This window comes from Scardinius erythrophthalmus (genome assembly GCF_964197995.2).
Source record: "Scardinius erythrophthalmus genome assembly, chromosome: 12".
Lineage (NCBI taxonomy): Eukaryota > Metazoa > Chordata > Actinopteri > Cypriniformes > Leuciscidae > Scardinius > Scardinius erythrophthalmus.
The window spans coordinates 21,264,403-21,284,523 of NC_138232.1; the positions used below are offsets into that span (position 1 = coordinate 21,264,403).

General features: G+C 37.5%; 1 protein-coding gene across 1 annotated transcript in view; it reads right to left on the bottom strand.

Moving 5' to 3' along the window:
- The window catches only part of tgfbr3 (transforming growth factor, beta receptor III), a 143,239-nt gene that overhangs the window by 22,157 nt on the left and 100,961 nt on the right, over nucleotides 1-20,121 (bottom strand). Inside the window, exons 5-10 of the mRNA XM_081381738.1 lie at nucleotides 16,073-16,256; nucleotides 13,116-13,278; nucleotides 10,923-11,070; nucleotides 8,097-8,286; nucleotides 7,123-7,385; nucleotides 743-898 (exon numbers count right to left, since the gene is read on the bottom strand). Of these exons, the coding sequence (XP_081237864.1) occupies nucleotides 743-898; nucleotides 7,123-7,385; nucleotides 8,097-8,286; nucleotides 10,923-11,070; nucleotides 13,116-13,278; nucleotides 16,073-16,256 (1,104 nt within the window). The remainder of the gene's footprint in view (nucleotides 1-742; nucleotides 899-7,122; nucleotides 7,386-8,096; nucleotides 8,287-10,922; nucleotides 11,071-13,115; nucleotides 13,279-16,072; nucleotides 16,257-20,121) is intronic.

Here is a 20,121-nt window from a genome sequence, read left to right on the forward strand (position 1 = left end):
TTCCTAACAATCATACAATTTCCTCTACAAAACTTTTCTTAGAAATGACATGGCTTCACTCTGGTGCACACAGATACAGTCAGAGATAATCAAAATCTATACTTTCCAAAGGTCTGCCAAAACAGATGAGAAAACTGGATTTAATACATGGGAATGCACAATTTCAGCAATGTAACTCCCAAGGCAGAAAAAAAAACTCTCAGTTCTTCTCATCGGAAAAAACACGGCAATCCATTCACATCATAATATGAGAATCGCCTCCTTGAGCTCAGGACAGATTATGGGTTCAAAGGTGAAAGAGCCCTGTGAACATTGTCTAGTTGAAGTGAAACTGATTCACACAAGACTTGCCAATTTGTCATAGGATTGTCGTTGCAACAACATCCTCCTTTGATGCTCGGTGGATCTCGCTCTGTGAGCCAGTACTGTGCTCTGACCATACGGGTCGCATCGTTTTAATTGCCCTTGAGGCTCAGAGTTCAGAGTAAAAGATACATATTTGGGAGGTTGCCCAGTTTTTTTTTTAATGGGTTCAAGGCTAAAAGTGTTTTTAGGAATTTCCGCTAGAAAATATCACAAAAAATCAGTGTGGAAGTGAATCATCCCTGCTGGGTGAAACCACACATGCGGGACCAGGAAACACAGAAAACATATACAGCGTGTTGGAGGGGACACTCCAACTGACCCTAGGACTAGATTTAACATCCGATATAATTGATTGTATATTGGCTTTAGTACTCACTGAATTGATATAGAGGACCACTGGGCTGGGGTGGGAGGGGATTTTGGTGGTTTGGCAGCCAGACAGGGGCGTCTCCAGTATATAGTGGGTGGTGTTGGAGGTTGCTTTGCATTGGGAGTCCTGAAGAGTGATATTGGGTTTTCCAAACCCATTGGCCTGTGAGGACATTAGGAAAACATGACTTCACAGGAAAAATCTCGACCTTTGACAACATATCAAACAAGATCTATTATTAGTCCTCAAGATATTGCTTTCTAAATCTATTGTGCTTTCGAGATCTATTGTGTGTTTCAACTTTTTAGTGACAAACAAGACTTGCAAGCTGGTCTAACTTTGCTCAAAAGCATTTTGATTGTAGAATAAGGGTTTTCTCCCTCTCTGAAGTGGTATATTACACCACTTCTGGCTTCTGACGTCAGTACATATGGCCCACACATTCTGGGAATATTCACACTGCATCAGCTTGAGGGAAAAACAAGGTGTTTCTCACACAGCACTTCTGCACTCATTTAACGTCTAGTTCTTACCAGTGTTAGGGAAGCTACTTCGAAACAGTAGTTTATAGTGTAACTATACTCAAGCTACCCTTTTAAATAAGTAGTTGGCTACACTACAAACAACTAATAAAAAACAAAAGAATACAAAAAAAAATATAGCTGCGAGCAGCGATTACGGGCCCAAGCCGGTGGCACCGCCACCCTGGTGCCTTTAGTTACATAAAGGCACCGGGGTGGCGGTGCCACCGGCTTTGGCCCTTCATCGCTGCTCGCAGCTATATTTATATATATATTTTATATATATATATATATATATATATATATATATATAAGACAGAAACCTTATTAGCTTATTCTGATTTTATGATACACTCAAAATATCCCACAACAAATCTTTTAAATTTAATGTAAAAATTAAAACGAAAGTAAGCACTGTTGGGCTTACGTAACCCTCTCATTAGAATCAAAATGTTTCAGCATTTGCGATGTATTTGGATGCTAAACTATTCTTTATTATAGGCTTTGTTCTTCACTCGTGTTCCAATATCGACAGAAAAAATCATCCTCTTCACACGCGCAAAAATGTGCTTGAAACATCACAGTGGAGCGGTGCTTACTGTGAATGTACGAATTGTACTACTGACTATTTAGAGCAGTGTAATTTTTATATGTTAGGTTAACTATTTTATTATTATATTTTATTAAGGCTATAATGAACAGGCTGCGATGTCAAGATTGCAATGCTGGAATGTGTGTTTGTGTGTGTGTGTGTGTGTGTGTGTGTGTGTGTGTGTGTGTGTGTGTGTGTGTGTGTGTGTGTGTGTGTGTGTGTGTGTGTGTGTGTGTGTGTGTGTGTTCATGTTTTTCTATCCCGGTGGGGACTTCAACCTGAATGCACACAGACTCATGGGGACTCGTGTCACAGTGGGGACCTAAATAGAGGTCCCCATGGGTAAACAAGCTTATAAATCATACAGAATGAGTTTTTTTTGGAAATGTAAAAATGCAGAAAGTTTTCAGTGGTGGGTAGGTTTAGGGGTAGGGTTAGTGTAAGGAGATAAAATATACAGTTTGTACAGTATAAAAATCATTAAATCTATGGAGAGTCCCCACAAAGATAGTAAACCGTGTGTGTGTGGGTGGGTGTGTGTGTGTGGTGTGGGCGCGATTGAACAGTGGACACATAAAAACATACTCCGTCATTATACAGGACGACATTCAAACTGCAAAGTGTTAACTTATATTTGTGTACAGTTGCAATAAAACACAACATTGTGCTTTTGTAAAATAATTTCAAGCAATCAACCCCCGAAAGGCGCTAATTTTAAAATTAAACTAAAATGCTCATGGCTGCACGGGCATTCATAACGGTGCGCATCCACGGCGAGGAACGAGCAGAACAGAGTGAACGTTTTTCAGTTAATTCCTACTTCCATAGGAATTCATTTGAAACGCTCGCTCAACCACTATCAATGTCAGTGTGGACGAACATATTTTACTTTCGTTTTTAAGTTGGCGATTCAAAAGCCTCCAGCGGTGTCACACGTCGATTAACCGGTGGTAAAATATTCTCACCGTCACATACCTAGTATATTTTTTACTATTTTTAAACTTATAAATATTTATTAAATTGAAAAAAAAAAAGAATAAAATGGGTTTAGTTGTGACATTTTTATACTTTTATATAGAAATAAATGGTGTTTAATTACATTTTTAGAAGATGAGGCTTTAAGTGTTACTTTACTTTAGTCCCTCACTATAGCAAAACCGTTTGAGATGTTTAATATCCGTTCACAATTTAGCATCTTTAATGTATCTTTATCATTTTGAAAAAGTTTGGTGTGAATAAAATAAAACCGTTACAGGGAACTACACTAACCTTTTCCACTGGTGGCACTTGCGCTACTAACTTTTTCAGTTACTGGCGCAAAACATGATTTGGTCGCACAAATTATTTATAGTTAGCCGCTCTGGATAATAATAAACAATAATGAAACTGTATTACATACAGATGTGCTTTTTATTTTACTTGCCATCTTTTAAACCACATGCCTTCTTGTTTTTGTTTTCTTTAACATTGGTTGGGATAGATTTTCTCCTAAATGGATTTCAACATGCTATGGTTGGCACAGATGGGCAGACTCCTGAACTCTTAAGTAGTGATGCACCGATGTGAAAATTGTGGTCGATACCGATAATAACCGATATTAATATTGCTGTTATGGCATAAAAAAAATAATAAAAAAAAACAGGAACATTGTGTACAATTAAGATAGGCTACTTAATTTATTATCCCAATGGCAAAAATATTGTATCACGATTTTTTTTCAGGAAAATCACGATTCACGATTTTATCACGATTCTTTTTTATGTTGGTTTTACTATTTTGCGACTGAGCATTACAGCCAAAACTTATGTTCATATTTTAAAAACAAAGCCTTGGGTAACAAAACATATATAAAAAAAATGCCAGACAGGGGTGAAGATAAAAATATTTGTCATTATTTTCTTTGTTATTAAATATTAAGATCAAAGATGCACATTACACATACACAACTTAATATACAAATTAAATAGTGTTTTATGTTTTCAGCTTCAGTAGGTGTATTTAACAGTAGCATTGAAGAAAGTAATTAAATGAACAAATATGAAAATAAAACAAAATACACTTCACTGTATAAATTATACATTGATACTTATTAAAGCTACTTCAGTCAAGAGCAGTGAGTGATTTTCTCTTTGCATTTTGTTGTTTTATTAACATAAAAGGAATAGTTCTCCTAAAATTTCAAATTGTCATAATTTACTCTCTCAAGTTGTTTTAAACTCGAATGAGTTTCTTTCTTCTGTTGAAAATAAAAGTTATTTGGAAGAATGTGGGTAACCAAACAGTTGATGTAGGCCTACCCCAGTGACTTAGAATATTTTTCTCCTTTGGAAGTCAATGGGGACCAGCTACTGGATAGCCACATTCTTCAAAATATTAATATTAGAAAAATATTAGAAAATATTAGAAGGAAATTAATACAGGTTTGGAACAACATTAGAGTGCGTTTAAATGATTTTTGGGTGAACTATCCCTTTAAGGACAAGCGGCAGCGTGTTTACTATTGCTAATGTCTCTTTAAGAGTTGCGCGCGACGCGTCTAATATACACGCATTTGACAAGCAGATTTATTCAATTTTCTCAAGTTTGCTTTCACTTTAGTCATAACCGACTTTGTTTATCTAAACCTTGTGTGTATTTAATAGTATAAGCACAATAAGACTCGAAAGATAACTAGTATCCAGGCGCTGGTAGACAGGCTTTTAGTGCATGTGAGCTTCACATGTAACGTTACGCGCTGATGAAGGAACGCACACGTTAGAACACGTTAAAATATAAAACATTAAATATTAAATGTAAACTATAGCCCGTCAATTTTCATTTTACAATTATCTTCTCTCTCTGTGTGTGCGCGTCCGTGTTTGTGTGTGTGTGAGAGAGAGAGCCGCTCGCGCAGCACTGATACAATGGTTTTAATCTAAGTAACGGTCGCGGGGCTGAAGTTAACTTGATGTTTTGAATGCTCATAGGCAGTGCACGTTATAAAACGTATTCTTAAAATACACATTTCTTTTTTAATAAATGTTCATAGTAAATCATAGCCTAAAACATAGGTACAAAAATAATCAGTGATACATTTGCGACCCATTAAAAATTACGGTCGCAATGGCATTTCAAAAGGTCGCATATGCGACCATTTTGGTCGCAGTGTAGTTCCCTGCGTTAGGAAGAGTAGCTCAAAAACTCAGAGTCTGAAATATCCAAAAAATCCACATTCAAACCAAAATATCTGACTTCCTTTTGCTCGGAGCTAATAACTGTAAATTAGAAAGTTGTCCGGCTCGGTGAGACCAATATATATACTGATTTTTGTAACTGTTGGTAAAACTAACCCACCCACTTTTGTCAAACGCATGTTGAAAGTGACACACTTCCTGCTGCCAGTTGGTGGCGCTATAACTTTGACTCACAATAGTTACATCCATCTGATCGGCCTCTTACCACGAACATACTGCTAAAGTTTCATCAAGATCAGTTAATGTATGCAGAAGTTATAACACTTCGTCTCCTCTCTTTTCTCGCCATAAATTTGTTTCCTCGCCATGGCCAAACCGTTCGAGATATCAAAAATCCGTCCGCAATTTAGCATTCTCAATGTCTTGACTTCATGCTGACTGAGTTTGGAGGTGATTGAATGAATTCTCTAGGAGGAGTACATCACATTCCACAGCAAGCGTTTTCCAAACAACCCATAATAGCCGACTTCCTGTTGGGCTGGTGTGAAACTTGACAGAGGGAAAGTTGTTCGGCCCGATGAAATCTATATGTGTACCGAGTTTCATATTAATTCATGCAAGCGTGTTTGATATATGGACCAAGTTTTCAGACCCTGTTCAAGAGGGCGCTGTTGAGCCCCCCTGCCACGCCCGTTTCTGAATCTTTTCACATGTCTACTGGCTAATAAGTGTTATGTGTCTGTCGAGTTTCATCCAATTTCAAGCATGCTAAGAGTCTCAAACGCATCCGAAAAGAATATTAAAATTTGATGCGTTGCCACGGCAACAGTATCTAAGATATCAATAATCCTTTCACAGGTCTACATCTGCCGTGTGTTTACATTATACACATAAAATTTGAAGCAAATCGGGTAAAAGTAAGAGGGTGACTTCAAAGCATTTTGAAAGTGACACACTTCCTGCTGCCAGTTGGTGGCGCTATAACTTTGACTCACAATAGTCACATCCATGTGATCGGCCTCTTACAACGAATACACTGCTGAAGTTTCATCAAGATCAGTCAATGTATGCAGAAGTTATAACACACTTCCTGTGTCCCATTATTCGCCATAAATTCGTTTCCTCGCCACGGCCAAACCGTTCGAGATATCAAAAATCTGTTCGCAAGAATTGATCCTCAATGTCTTGACTTTATTCTCACCGAGTTTGGTGGCGATCGGATGAAATCCCTAGGAGGAGTATTTCACATTCCATTGTATGCGTTTTCCAAACAACGTATAATAACCAACTTCCTGTTGGGCTTTTGTAAAACTTAGAGCACGAAAGTTGTTCGGCCCGATGAGATCTATATGTGTACTGAGTTTCATATTATTACATGCAAGCGTGTTTGATTTATGGACCAAGTTTTCGGACCCCATTCCAGGGGGCGCTGTCGAGCCCCCCTGCCACGCCCCGGTACCAGCTTCAGCCCGGCCCTGATGGCCGCAGGTTCTGACGTGTGTGCAAAATTTCAAGAGTTTTTGAGCATGTTAAGGGCCCCAAAAGTGGCAAAAAGGCAAAAAAAAAAATAATGAAAAAAAAAATAAATAATAATCCTTACGAAAACAATAGGGCCTTCGCCCTTTCAGGGCTTGGGCCCTAAATACATCAAAAGGTTTTCATTGAAAGGTTTTTTTTAAATAAATGTATAATTGTATAGTATTTTTAACCATGTACCATGGTTTCCACAAAAATATTAGGCAGCAAAATCGTTTTAAACATTGATAATAATAACAAATGTTTCTTGAGCACCAAATCAGCATATTAGAATGATTTCTGAAGGATCATATGATTGAAGACTGGAGTAATGATGCAGAAAATCACATGTAAATTACATTACAAAATATATTAAAATAGAAAGCATTTATTTTAAATAATAATAATTATATTTCACACTATGTTTACTGTATTTTCTATCAAATATATGCAGTCTTGAAAAACATAACAGACATAAGAGCTACTTAAAAATGTAGTTGCGTTAGTAGTCCCACTACTTTTAGTTAGTTACTCTGCAATACTCATCCAATGTTTGCGTGTACAAAAGGTTGTGCACTTTCCTACCTGCAGAGTTTCCTTGTCAATGCTGACCACCATTTTGTTCTTCTCACACTGCACATTGAATCCTACATTTGAAGATCCCTGATGCTCCTCAAGAGACGGCATCGGAGGTGGAAATGACAGGCCCTGGTCCATGGATGGCAGAAAGGGGAAAGGGAACCCGGTCCGTGCAGGGGAATCCCGGGCGCTGGGCTTTGGAAGTGGGTTGATATTGCGGAGAATGGACAGCTCAGGTGGGAACATTCCCTCATCAATGTTCCCTAGATCTGCAAGTGATCAAGAAAGAAGAGATTTAAACCTCAATCTGCCTGACAACTTCTTGGTAATGCAGATGCATGAAAATCACACACAAAGCAAACACAGTTAGAACCAACTGACATTAACTGTATGTTATTGTCTGTTGTGTTTACTGAAATTCTTCAGTAAAAAGTATTTTTTGTCTTGTTTTCCAGTACAAAATTGTATTATGAGATTTACTTAGGAACCAAAAAGAATTGCTTTTGAAGAAAACATTTATTGGCTTGTTTGTCACATCATGCGTTTTCTCTGATCGGATATCTATCCGATTTGTTAAAACGGTTACATTTACGCTTGGCCACATAAATGTGTCTCCGCAAAACGAATATAAATCCGATAAGCAACAGATATTTCCTTTGCGGCAGTTTGAGCGTTGGCTTGCTGAAGAGATGCTCAGCTACTCATCTCTCACATGTTTATTTTTAACATTTTGGAAAGAATAAAATTTACTTATGTGGTTTCAACAACCATATACACTTGGTCTTTTTATGACCGGATAACTATCCAATCAGAGAAAACGCATTAAATCATCAGGTGTAAACAAGCCTTATCTGTGTGGGTATTGAAATTGTATTTTTTTTTGCTGTGTATTCAATTAATTAAGCTTATTTATATTTTAAACTAATTAAGAGTAACTATTTTAAGTCGATATTATTCATGTCTTCGGTTGTTGCTCTTGCCTTGTTCTCTGAGGCGCAGTTTGAAATGGTTGGCGACAGGGGTGTTGGTGTAGGAAGTGACGGGGTTGAATCCGTTTTCCTCCGCCCACTGGATCAGAGCCTGAGATCCGGCTGGGAGCTTCTGTTTGACCGTCTTTGATACCTGCATCAGCCTTTCAGTGTCATCATTCAGCCCGACAGTATCTGACGTCTGAGAAGGACAAAGGGAAATAATAAGATAACACATTCACTTCACATGCAGAAACAGGAATGCAGTCACATGTGTTCATTCTTTACTGTAGTTTAGAACAGAAAAATTAATAGTCAGAAAGGAAATAAAACGATATCTACTTCTGTTCAAGTCTTCACTCTTTAACTGTAAGCCAAGGTTCTTCTTGTTTTCACTGACAACATATTCTGATCTAATACCTTATTTAAAGGTACAAAATGAACACTCACCAAACTCCAAATTGAAGTAAAGAAAAAGGCCAAAAAATATTGCAAATTGCATGCATGTTTTAAATCAAATTTCAAGAACTATAGACTGATCCTCAAGAACTATGATATGATCCTCATATCAGGGCTCAAATGGTCAAATTGGTCAAATTACATAGGAATTAAAAGTTAGCTTCATTATGTTCTCTATTGGGTGTGAAGAACAGATGTTCCTCATTCCTAGCCGTGTTTCCCACAAACGTCTCACCAGGCGGGACAGCGAGCTTGAGCCAATATGCCAACAGTAGCAGGGCTTTGATTTTACAAGGTTGTGGATCGTATCACACATAACTTACACATAACATTCTCCTACACTCTTAAACACTGTAACTGATTCACTCGGACACGGACAAGTGCAACACATTCATGGCGACAGATGCGTTATACACACACTTAGACAATTCATATTAAAATTCTCTAATGAACTTTATGACTCTTTGATTGTCAATGCCAGAACAGCATAATGCAGGACCACTTCTAATAGTTTGATCTACATACTTGTGCATCTACTGAAGATCAAGGATCTCAATATATCTATATCTTTTATGTGTGTGTGTGTGTGTGTGTGTGTGTGTGTGTGTGTGTGTGTGTGTGTGTGTGTGTGTGTGTGTGTGTGTGTGTGTGTGTGTGTGTGTGTGTGTGTGTGTGTGTGTGTGTGTGTGTGTTTTCAAATATTTGTCCTTTATACGGATTTTTACTTAATTTTACTTCAAGTATTTTTTTTTTTTATCAGGCTCCTATGTTTAGGTTAAGTAATTTCACTTTAATGGCAATGAAAAGGTTATTAGTCAGTTATTGAAATGCCTTATTTTCACAAATGTCACTTTAGTCAATTCATTGATATTTAACAAATTTAACTGTCTAAAACTGTTTAAAAGTCCACGTGTGCTTTTTTTGCAAAAATGATGCAAGTGACTTCCACGTCCTTTCTGTTAGAGTTTTACAGCAGCACAAGGAACACTGTTGTGTTTACTTGCTACTTGCGAAATCCTGTCATTACCACTGTAAATTGTTGTTTACTGTACTTGTCACGTTTTGCCTTAGTTTTGGTTTCGTTTTCTGTCAGTATGTTTAGTCATCTGTTTCCCTGTGTTCCTTTGTTCTCCTTTTCCCCTCACTAATTAGTTGTCATGGTCACTCATTTACGATTACACCTGTTACGATTACACCTTTCATTCGTCGTTGAGAATTGTTTGTGCTATGCACACTGTTTGTTTGTGTTTCTTCACTTGGTTTATAAACTACATTTATATTGGTATTCCAGCGTCGTCTTCTTCCCTTGGACTAAGTCTGACAGTACTATTTTGGTGTTTATCTTTGTTGTATGCAGTGAGAGATCAGTTTGTAAAAGAATTGCATTGCAGTTGTATATAAAGTACTGTACTCTACATAACACTTTTCCAGTTTAGAAAAAACATATATAAATTATCATATAAACACCTTAAAACTCTTAAACGAATGTGACTTATCCTAACGACAGTGTGGATTTTTTTCTTATAAGCAGCACATAAAAACGCACAAATATTTAGCAATAAATTACACACAGTGTGTGCAAGTCGCTCTTCAAGAGCTGTGCAGTGTAGTGACAGTTTCAGTGGAATGAATGTTATGCTGTGCTATCTGAAACCGGCATACAGACGCTCTCATAATTCATATTCTGAAGTGCCAGGCCAATGCTACAATAAAACCACTCCAAAGGCTCTGGCTGAAGAAAAACTCACTACACCCCTCCTTCTGTTATTACTCCATCTCATAACAGGCCTCCAGATCACACAATTCATTGGATCAAACTGCTATCCTTTGCTCAGCCTTTTCACACAGTTTGAAGAGTAAGCATTCCGTGCGATCATCACTATGATTGTTGTTCTGTTTTGTTTTTTTAAGAAGAATTTGATACTTTTGTTACAGCACAACCATTTTTAACCGTGATAATAATAATAAAAGGTTTCTTGAGTACTGAATTAGCATGTTAGAATGACTTCTGAGGATCATGTGACACTGAAGACACTGAAGTGGAGTAATGGCTGCTGAAACTTCAGCTTTACCATCACAGGAATAAATCAATTAGAAAATACTTTGAAATAAGTACAGCATTTCATTTTGAAATAAGTAAATACTTGAAATACTTATTTCAAACTAATAATATTTCACAATATTACCATTTTTGGCTGCAATTAAACATAAACATAAAATAAAAATAATAAAATAAACATCGCTTTCAAAAACTTAAAATAATCAAACTGATCCCAAACTTTTGAACAGATATACAGTACATAATGTAACTTCAAATCCCTCATGACCATTGTTTTTTTCCCCCATATTGCATGTGGCTAAAAAATGTAAACATCATACCACAATGTCCAGTTTGCCGATGATGCTGTGGGCTTTGATTACCCAATTCACTGACTTCTCACATTTCAGAAGCAACACAATGTCACGATGGAGTGGGGCGTCTTCATCCAGCGGCCTTAAATCCACGAACACATCCACTTGGAATGCACTACTCACAGAGAGAGAGAGAGAGAGAGAGAGAGAGAGAGAGAGAGAGAGAGAGAGAGAGAGAGAGAGAGAGAGAGAGAGAGAGAGAGAGAGAGAGAAGAAATGGAAGGAAGGCCATAAGAATCTTGGAAAATTTTAACTTCAGCTTTAACATGCTTTCCGTCTGGCCAATTGATTAAAAAACTGGATCGTTTCCTAGAAAACAAAGCTGGACACATGTGAAACAGACCACATAAAGCAGTGCTGGGATCCATCATGATGCTTGCATATCTTTAGATCTGTTTTTCATTTTTTAAGTCACTATTAGGCGACAGTGAGTGATATTGTTGTGGGCGGAGACAGTTTTACCCTGCAGAGTTTTCCAATATCAACAATACCCCAGTTCCTGCCTATTTCCAAATAAACTGTACAAAACCGGAGGAAACACAATGACAACCTAAAATGACAAATACAGAGAGACAAGCACGTACATTTACACACGAAAGCAAACACACCCATCCATGAACACTCATGTGTATATATACACACCATGGTATACTAAACACACCCATATGAACAAAAATATCCTGTACAGTATGCTCAGCAACAAAATTATTCCTAGTTTGAATGTTTTTTTTTAACATGAAAATTGTCTGGTAAGGCCTTCAGGCCTTCAACAGCAGATTAAATGATATACACTGCTGCTGTTCATTTTTTTTTTTTTATTAGAGCAAAAAATAAATGGTCTGACTTTAGCATTTTAAAATGACAAAAACCAAAGTAAATAAAATAATTTAAAACATTAAGCAATTAGTTCATGCAATGAGTAAAGCAAAGATGCTAGAGAAGTTGTTTGTTTTAATCGAATTATTATGTCCATGTAATTTTAAGATAAAATGAAATGACAATCCTATACAGAACTAGCTAAATTGCCTTTATTTATAGATTTTATACAGTGTATGAAAGTCCTTTTTACAAAAAGAAGCATTTTAGCTTGAGGTGCGTTCACGCCAATTACAGCTTGTAAGATGGGAATTTTAGGAGAGCTCCCACCTGTACCACGCGACCGCTGTATCACCTGATCGCTACAGATTCATTTAGCCGTTGATAGCGTTGCCATAAAAAATTCATAATTTCCAGTCCGAAGACATGAAACGCTCCGAATAGATTGTCATGTTCTGTCATCTCGAGACTATGGTAATTACGACATGGCATGAATGCAGCATTTGTCACAAGCTAGCCTGTTTCTTTTCTCGTTCACCACATGACCAAATGTGCTGAACAAATGTTCACTATCTCATGCAGGGTGCACACAGGTATACGCTCACACAGCTTCAGCAAGCACAGGAAAGTGGCTCTTATTTATATGGCAGCAGACGAATGCCTGTTTGCTTCTTGGTGTCTGCATCTGTTTGGCATCAACACTTTTAAATTACTCATCATGGTCTTTCGGGTGACTTTTCTTTTGTGCTTTGCAGACATTACAGCTTCATAATATGTCCACAGCGACATTTTGGTAAATGATTCCAGTGCAGTTTGTGTGCATGGGTGTACTTCTGAAACACAGATCAGCCAAAATAAAATGCAAAAACCAACTCTTAATTTAATCGGTCCTTGCTGTTTTAATTTCTTTGAAGTAAATTAATAAATAAATCAAATCTACTGACCCCAAACTTTTGAACAACAGTGTACATTTCCCATTATTCTCAGCATTTAATGCACTTTTGTTTACTTAATACCAAGTTCAGTCATGAAACCGTGACGCTGATTTACCAGCACCATCTGTCTAGATCTGCTATGGGGTTTAGCTTTGTCTTGCACCAGAACGTTTTACTATCATACACTCTTATGGTTTAACAGAGCAAGTCTTCGTAATAATGCACATTCTTTGCTCTTAATTTTGCTGTACAAGCTCTAAAAAGCTGTCTTTTAAAGAGAAAATAATATAAATAAATAATATAATATAATCATGTGAATATGACTGTATTGTACCGCTGTATTACAGAAACTTTTACAGAAATGCCTTAATCCTTGACTTGTCCAACAGTACAACAGTCTTCTCCTCACCTGCTGGAGTTTGGTGCTTGGAGCTCAATGATGTGGACCTCCTGGTCATGATCAGGACCTGAGAGAACACACCCTGTGGATGGTTGGGGCTGGACGTAGCTGGCCAGGTAGTTCAGAGACAGGAACTTGTTATCAATCTTACAGGTCTCGGAGAAGACGGGGTCTGAAACAAATATGAGAAATGTTTAGGCCAAGGGCTGATAGAAACTTGGAGGACACAGAAAAGTTTGACTGACAAAATAATTAACCAACATTTAGTTACAGTCCTGTAATCTGATATTTAGTATAAAAGCACTGGAACGTTTCGCTGTTTGTATCACTTGACTTGTCTGTGTTTTAGACCACTGTACATGAGCTGGAGTTGAACCTTTTTTTAGGAGTGGGCCAAGATTTTTGAATGATTTGGAAGCCTCTTATGTTCACCAAGGCTGCATTTATTTGATCTAAAATACAATAAAACAGTAATATAGGAAAATATTACTGTCATGATCCCAGCCTGTGTTCCCCTGTCTTATGTGAGGACTTTTGTGTTACTTCCTGTCTTGTGCCATGTTTTGTAGTTTTTTTTGTAGTTTTTCCCATGTTGATTAGTCTCCCCAGGTGTGTCTAGTTAGTTCCCTTGGTTACCCTCATGTGTTCCCATGACAATTTACAATGCCCAATTGTTACCTTGTTGGCCTATGTTATAATTACCCTTGTGTTTCTCTTGTGGTTGGTCAGTCATTGTTTGCAGTATTATGCACCTGTCCTGAATTTCTCTGTTTACCCTGGATTCCTTGGTTTGTTTTTTAATAAAGTAGTTCTTGCATGTGGATTCTCTCTCCGCTTCATCCCTGCCTCAGCATTACATTTACAATTTAAAATGTTCTATATAATTATATTTTAAAATTTAAAAGCTGCATTTTCAGCAGGCATTACTCTAGTCTTCAGTGTCACATGATTCTAATTCTAATATACTGAATTTGGTGCTCAGGAAACTTTTCTTATTATCAATTTTGAAAACAGTTGTGATGCTTAATGCTTTTATGCAAACTATGAAAAAAAAAAATTGGATTGAAGAAATTGTCAAAAGAACAAAATTTATTTGAAACTGAAATCTTTTGTAACAATGTAACACTCTTTCCTGTCACTCTTGATCAATTCCCCTCCAAATAAATCAGCATTCATTGACAAACCTGTCAGTAAAAATTGGAACTGCCAAAGTAAGGATACACTTCTGACCAACCAATAGGACATGGTTATCAGTTGATGTTTATAATCTTGAAAATGGCCAAATAATGTCACTTTAATCACTTTAAAACAATTAAAACCATCATCATTCAATCAAAAACAGCCTGACCTGATCTGTCCTGTTGCAGATGAATTACTTCCTAAAAAAATCCTCTCTTCTCTTGAACACTGTTTTCCTTGCTCCTCCACAAAAGAGATGACGGCTCTTCTCTTTGCCCCAGAGAAACAGAAGACAGATGCTTCCTTATTTGGCCATTACGTTTTTGGACAAAGCGCAAATGTGATGAGCGGCAACTCCTCATGAAAGGCTGGCATATCTTACTGTCTGCTCTTCCTGGCTCTTTGAGGTGCTGGGGGAAAGAGGGTTGCCTGTTCTCTACAGCAAACAGATCGGAAGCATGTCCGCTCTCATGCGGAGCTACAAAGGGTTGAGATAGAGTAGAAGGCCAGAACTCTCCTGTAGAGGTAAACACAGCCTTTTGAGTCACTGCCAAACCTCAAACTTAAACCCCGCTGGGCCAAATGTTTTACGGGACTGACTGAAACAAGCTGAGAGACTGGAAAGCGGACTTTGAATGATGCAGTCATTACTTTCTTCCAGTACTGGAATCTTGTGTTCTTTTACGGACTGAAAAATGAGCACCAGCAGTTTAACCGGGCAACCTGACAGCTGATAGATGCTGAAGTCAGACGTGTTGCTGGTTTGGTCTTAGAACTCAGCGGGGGAAACACGTGGAGCCCTGGGTGAAACACACAGCCGGATCTGTCCTTTTCTTCTTTCTTTAAACAATCCCTGCGGCTTGCTGCGCTAATGGCGCGTATTTGCAAGTATCTGTTTCCGCTTTCTCTGTTTCATGCTCTCAACCAGTAAACAACAAACTGTTTGAATGTGGCAGCCCTGTCTGACTCAAACATCATATCAAAGTCCAAGCGCCGGTTTCAAGGTAAATCCCCCTAAACCGTTTCCGTTGAGAATAAGCCAATTTCCCACCCTACGGCTCATGTCATTGGGCAGATGGCTAAGATAAGCTACTTTTTTAGCAGAATCTTGCAAGGCTTCCTGGTACTGCTATAAATTTGGACTTTCTGTTTTGGGCTCTATTTTCTTTTATGCTTCTTCTATACCCTCCCTGCCAAACTTTCCCTTTGCTCATTCCCTTTTTCCTCTAAGTTTGCTATTCTCCCTCATCCTTCCCTTTTTCAAAGGACTGTTGTGAAAGGCTTCAGATTTGGAAAAGGGCCCGTACGCACAAGCTGGCAGTCAGGGCTTTCATCTGAAACTCTTCCCGTATGTTTACTTGGCCTTTCCATCAATTCTCTATCTCGCGGCTGCTTATGAGCCTGACATGCAAGCAAATCAACTGATTACGAATGAAAGACAGAGAAAAGCCCACAGTTTTTGCCATGTTGTATTTAAATGAAACCGAATGTTGCCCAGTGGAAATTAGAATGACTTGAGGTGGCTTCACTGGGATTTGCTTTATTACCCATGGGTCCAGTTACTAAACACAGTCAATAGGCACCATTGAGAGTGAATTAGCATGTGCAGGGCCATGACTGAAGCTCAGAGGCGGCAGAAAGGAATGGCACAACATTTATTTTAGGCCAAATAAACAAACTAAATATATGCATTTTTTGAACAAAAAATACTGATTTAAAAAAAGTGTCAGGTGATCAGAAAAAATATGAATATAGGTAAAACACTGTGCATGCTCAGAGATACATACCCTCTCCAACCTTGATGTAGATGTCATGGGCCATCTTGAGCTCGCTGAAAGATGTAACAGCACGGTAGCGTTGATGGGCCCAGGAAAGCAGGTGTTCATTGCCATGAGGAAGATTTTCCACCTTCACCTCACATGACTCGGAGAAATTTCCTGCTTCAAAATGCACTTCAGATCCCTCTGCAACCTAAGACAAAATCAACAAAATAAAACAGTTAATGTATTTTCTATCAGAGTGTTCTAAAATTCTTAATTCTGACTGGTTGATAGATACATTTTTCACTAACTAAACAAGTATGCAGTAGTTCCAGGTTTGATAACTCCAGTTCCATATCACTTTGACTAGTAATTGTGGCTTTTGTCAACACAATAATTCATAAGTACGCATGATTTTTAACAATCGTATTACATAGAGAAATTGTCAGATTTTTTCTGTCGGAGCTACCCGCGATGTACAATACAACCGCCTTTTGTTAACTGGTGGAGCATTTTTCCCCCTTGACAGTTCAAGAAACAAAGATCTCTCTGTCGATGAAGACAGGCCCATAAAACTCAGAAATGTATTGATATGCACATCCCATTTCACAGGGAGAAAATCTGAGGTAATAAATTTTAAGGGCAAGACTACAGATTACGAGAGGAAAGGAAAAAGAGTTTCACAACAGGCCTTTCCAAAATGAAACCTTCCACGCGATCTTTGCCAAAACACATCTTTAACACTCTGTCCTGATGGTTTTCTGAAAGCCTCTTTGAATGTGTGCTGTGCTCCATATTTTTACACATGGTCCTCTAACACAATATCAGCTTTCCACTGTTTATATAACACACTGCTGTGCATCAGAGGAGATGGGCAGGAGGAAGAATAGAGAGCTAACGGAGATTAGCCTTATAGACAACATATGTACACACTTTCACACATGCAAAAGAAATGCAGACCATCAAAGTCAGACTTTAAGGGGATCAAATACTTTGTCATGCAGTATGCAGACTCAGCGGAGTGTGCATATTGAACCCATAATAGTACATTTGACAAAATATTAATATAATATTAATATGCCAAAAATGAAGTATTCTATGGTTTCAAATGGTTAGCATTAATAAAGTTGGGATAATGCATACTTAATTAGGTAGCATACAGTCAGTTTAATTTTAAGTGTAAGTCATTATAACTTTAATGTTTAGCAGCCAGTGATTGTTTACATGCACAGACCTTTTGTCAATCTGATTGCAGACTGCGAACATGCTGTTTATATGTACAGATCTGCATCACATGTATTCCGCAAACAATATCTGTGCATGCGAAGATCGGATAAAAGTATGAAGCAAAGATTGGTGGGAGAGAGATGTCCTGCTGGAATTCACAGTTTTGGAATTTACAGGATAACATGGCTTTTATTAAAGAAAGCATGGCTCTTGCAGAAAATAAGATTCTTAAATAAAATAAGGCTCTTGCCCCTCTACCCCATTAATATGTGTTTTATGTTTATTTATAATAAAAAGTGCTTAGTTATTCTGTAAAGAAACACACTGTCTTGTGCATATATGCAAGTTGAAACCAGATGAATTTAAAGGTTGACACACCAATTATTCTTAAGTGTAAGTAATTATTTTCAAATATGCACCTTTTGAATATGCTTCTTCAAATCACAAGTTTCATTTAGAATCCAAATCTCGATTTCTCTGGTGTTTTTATTGTAGTTCTTTTCATTGTGATTGAGCTATCATTCTGATTATAAACAGATTATCATTCTACATGCTAACATAACTAGAGTAGTGTTAGTCTTGTAGTGGACAGGAAGAATAACACAGTATGTACACTTCACAGCTGTCATAGCAAATCTGAGGAGTCTTGTCAGTTTCTGCCAGCTAACCTTTCATCCAGGATACTCTAAATATGTGTTATGTGCTTGATTTCCTTCAAATGCTATGGTTAAAGAATGAGTTGCAAAGTATAGAAATTACAGAGAGTTAAAGCAAGCTTTAATGTGAGCAAAATATTAAAGTAACATAGCCAAGAGGTAAGAAAAAGTAAATATGAAAAATAAGAAAATGTGTTGAATCAAGTTTCATTTGATTGCAGGCAAATGTGTGTACGCTCTTGCAAATGTATAAAGCATTGCGTTGTGAGTTTCTCTGCATGTCGTCTTCCTTGACTTGGGCGGGCTTTGCTCTGAAAGTCCTCCCTTTTGGCTCCAAATGGACCCTGGGTCCACATGCTCCATTTCAGAGAGATAAACATTCACATATGTTGAAAAACCCGTACAGCTCCACACAGCCAAGCACACGGTCTAGACAGCCCAGACTCATTACATTTCCATGCTAGTGAGTTTTTTTTTCCATTCATTTCTCTCTCTCATTCTCCCAAAGGTGTTCTTTCTACTCTCAGTGGGCTCTGTGCTGGCAAACCCAATTAAACCATTATATCACACCACAGCTTTGATGGACCCCATACGAGCTACACAGAGAGCCAGACAGCCAATCGGAACAACAGCCAGAGACCTGTGTACTATTGTACGTTGACAGACAGAAGAGGTGGAGTGAGGGAGAGGGAGAGCTAAAGAGAGGTATATGACGTGCTGAATGAGCTGAGATCTGTCCTGGTGCACGACCCAGCACCATGAGGAACATCTGCTTGACTTCTGGACGGCTCCCCAGGCAAACGCCCCATCCTTGCCAGGAGTGATAAATTTCAAAAAGAAAAAGAAAAATCATGAGAAACGCATAGAGGCCGTCGAAGAATTCTGGTCTCGGTTGAAGGTTATTTTTAGGGTCCCTCCGTATTGTAGACCGTGTGTAAAACAGTTCAGTTTTTCTTTTAAAGGAATATTGAGGGTTTGACAAGTTCAATTCAACTGATACAAAAAAAAAAGTTGAAATACACTATCATTCAAAAGTCTGGGGTCGGTAAGTCTCTTATGCTCACCAAGGCTGCATTTATTTGATAAAAAATCAGTAAACAAAAGAACAGTAATATTGTGAACAAATCATTACAATTTAGAAAAAAAAACTGGCTAACACTTTACTTAAAGCCTTTATCTATAATGCATAATAATTGAATGGTCTCAGGAATAATTGTAAGCACAGTTATAATACATTATAATACACCTTTAGAAAGTATAATGCATTAAAACATGACAAATAATCAATTTCAGATGTAACAAGGATTATGTGAATATTATAATGCATTTTTAACTTTAGTTACAACTATTCATGAAAAGGTATAATGCATTATAACGTACATTATGAATACCTTTATAATGCATTATACATAAAGGCTTAAGTAAAGTGTTACCAAAAACACTAAAGTGTTTTAAATTTTAAGATATTTAATGTATTCCTGCAATGGCAAAGCTGAATTTTCTACAGCCATTACTCAAGTCTTCAGTGTCACATGATCCTTCAGAAATCATGTTGATTTGGTGCTCAAGAAACATTTATTTTTATTATCTCTGTTGAAAAAAAAAAAGTTGTGCTGCTTAATATTTTAGTAAAAAACGTGAATATTTTTTCTTCAGGAATCTTTGATGAATAGAAAGTAAAGAAATGTAAATCTTTTGTAAAATTATAAAATGTCTTTACTATCAACGTAATGCATCCTTGCTTTAAAATTATTAATTTCTGTAAAAATAAATCTTACTGACCTGTAGTTTACAGAAAAGGTTTTTTTTTTTTTTTTTCAGATTCAAATCATGTTACACACTTTGTTTACATTCTGTGGCTGTACTACTGAAATATTTTTCATGTTCACCAACTTCTTGGCTCCATTTACTTTGTAAGTGTCTCAGATCTACTTTCATCACTTTATTTAAATAAAATGAAGTTTTTTTTTGCATTAAAAGTTACAAGTGCTGTTGATTTAGATCATTTTGGAATATTCCTTTAAAAAGAGGAGAGGAGAGGAGAGGAGAGGAGAGGAGAGGAGAGGAGAGGAGAGGAGAGGAGAGGAGAGGAGAGGAGAGGAGAGGAGAGGAGAGGAGAGGAGAGGAGAGGGGTTGGGGCTTCTGTTGGCAAGCCCAACTGAGCACAGAGGAGTTTATCGATTTAATTGCGGG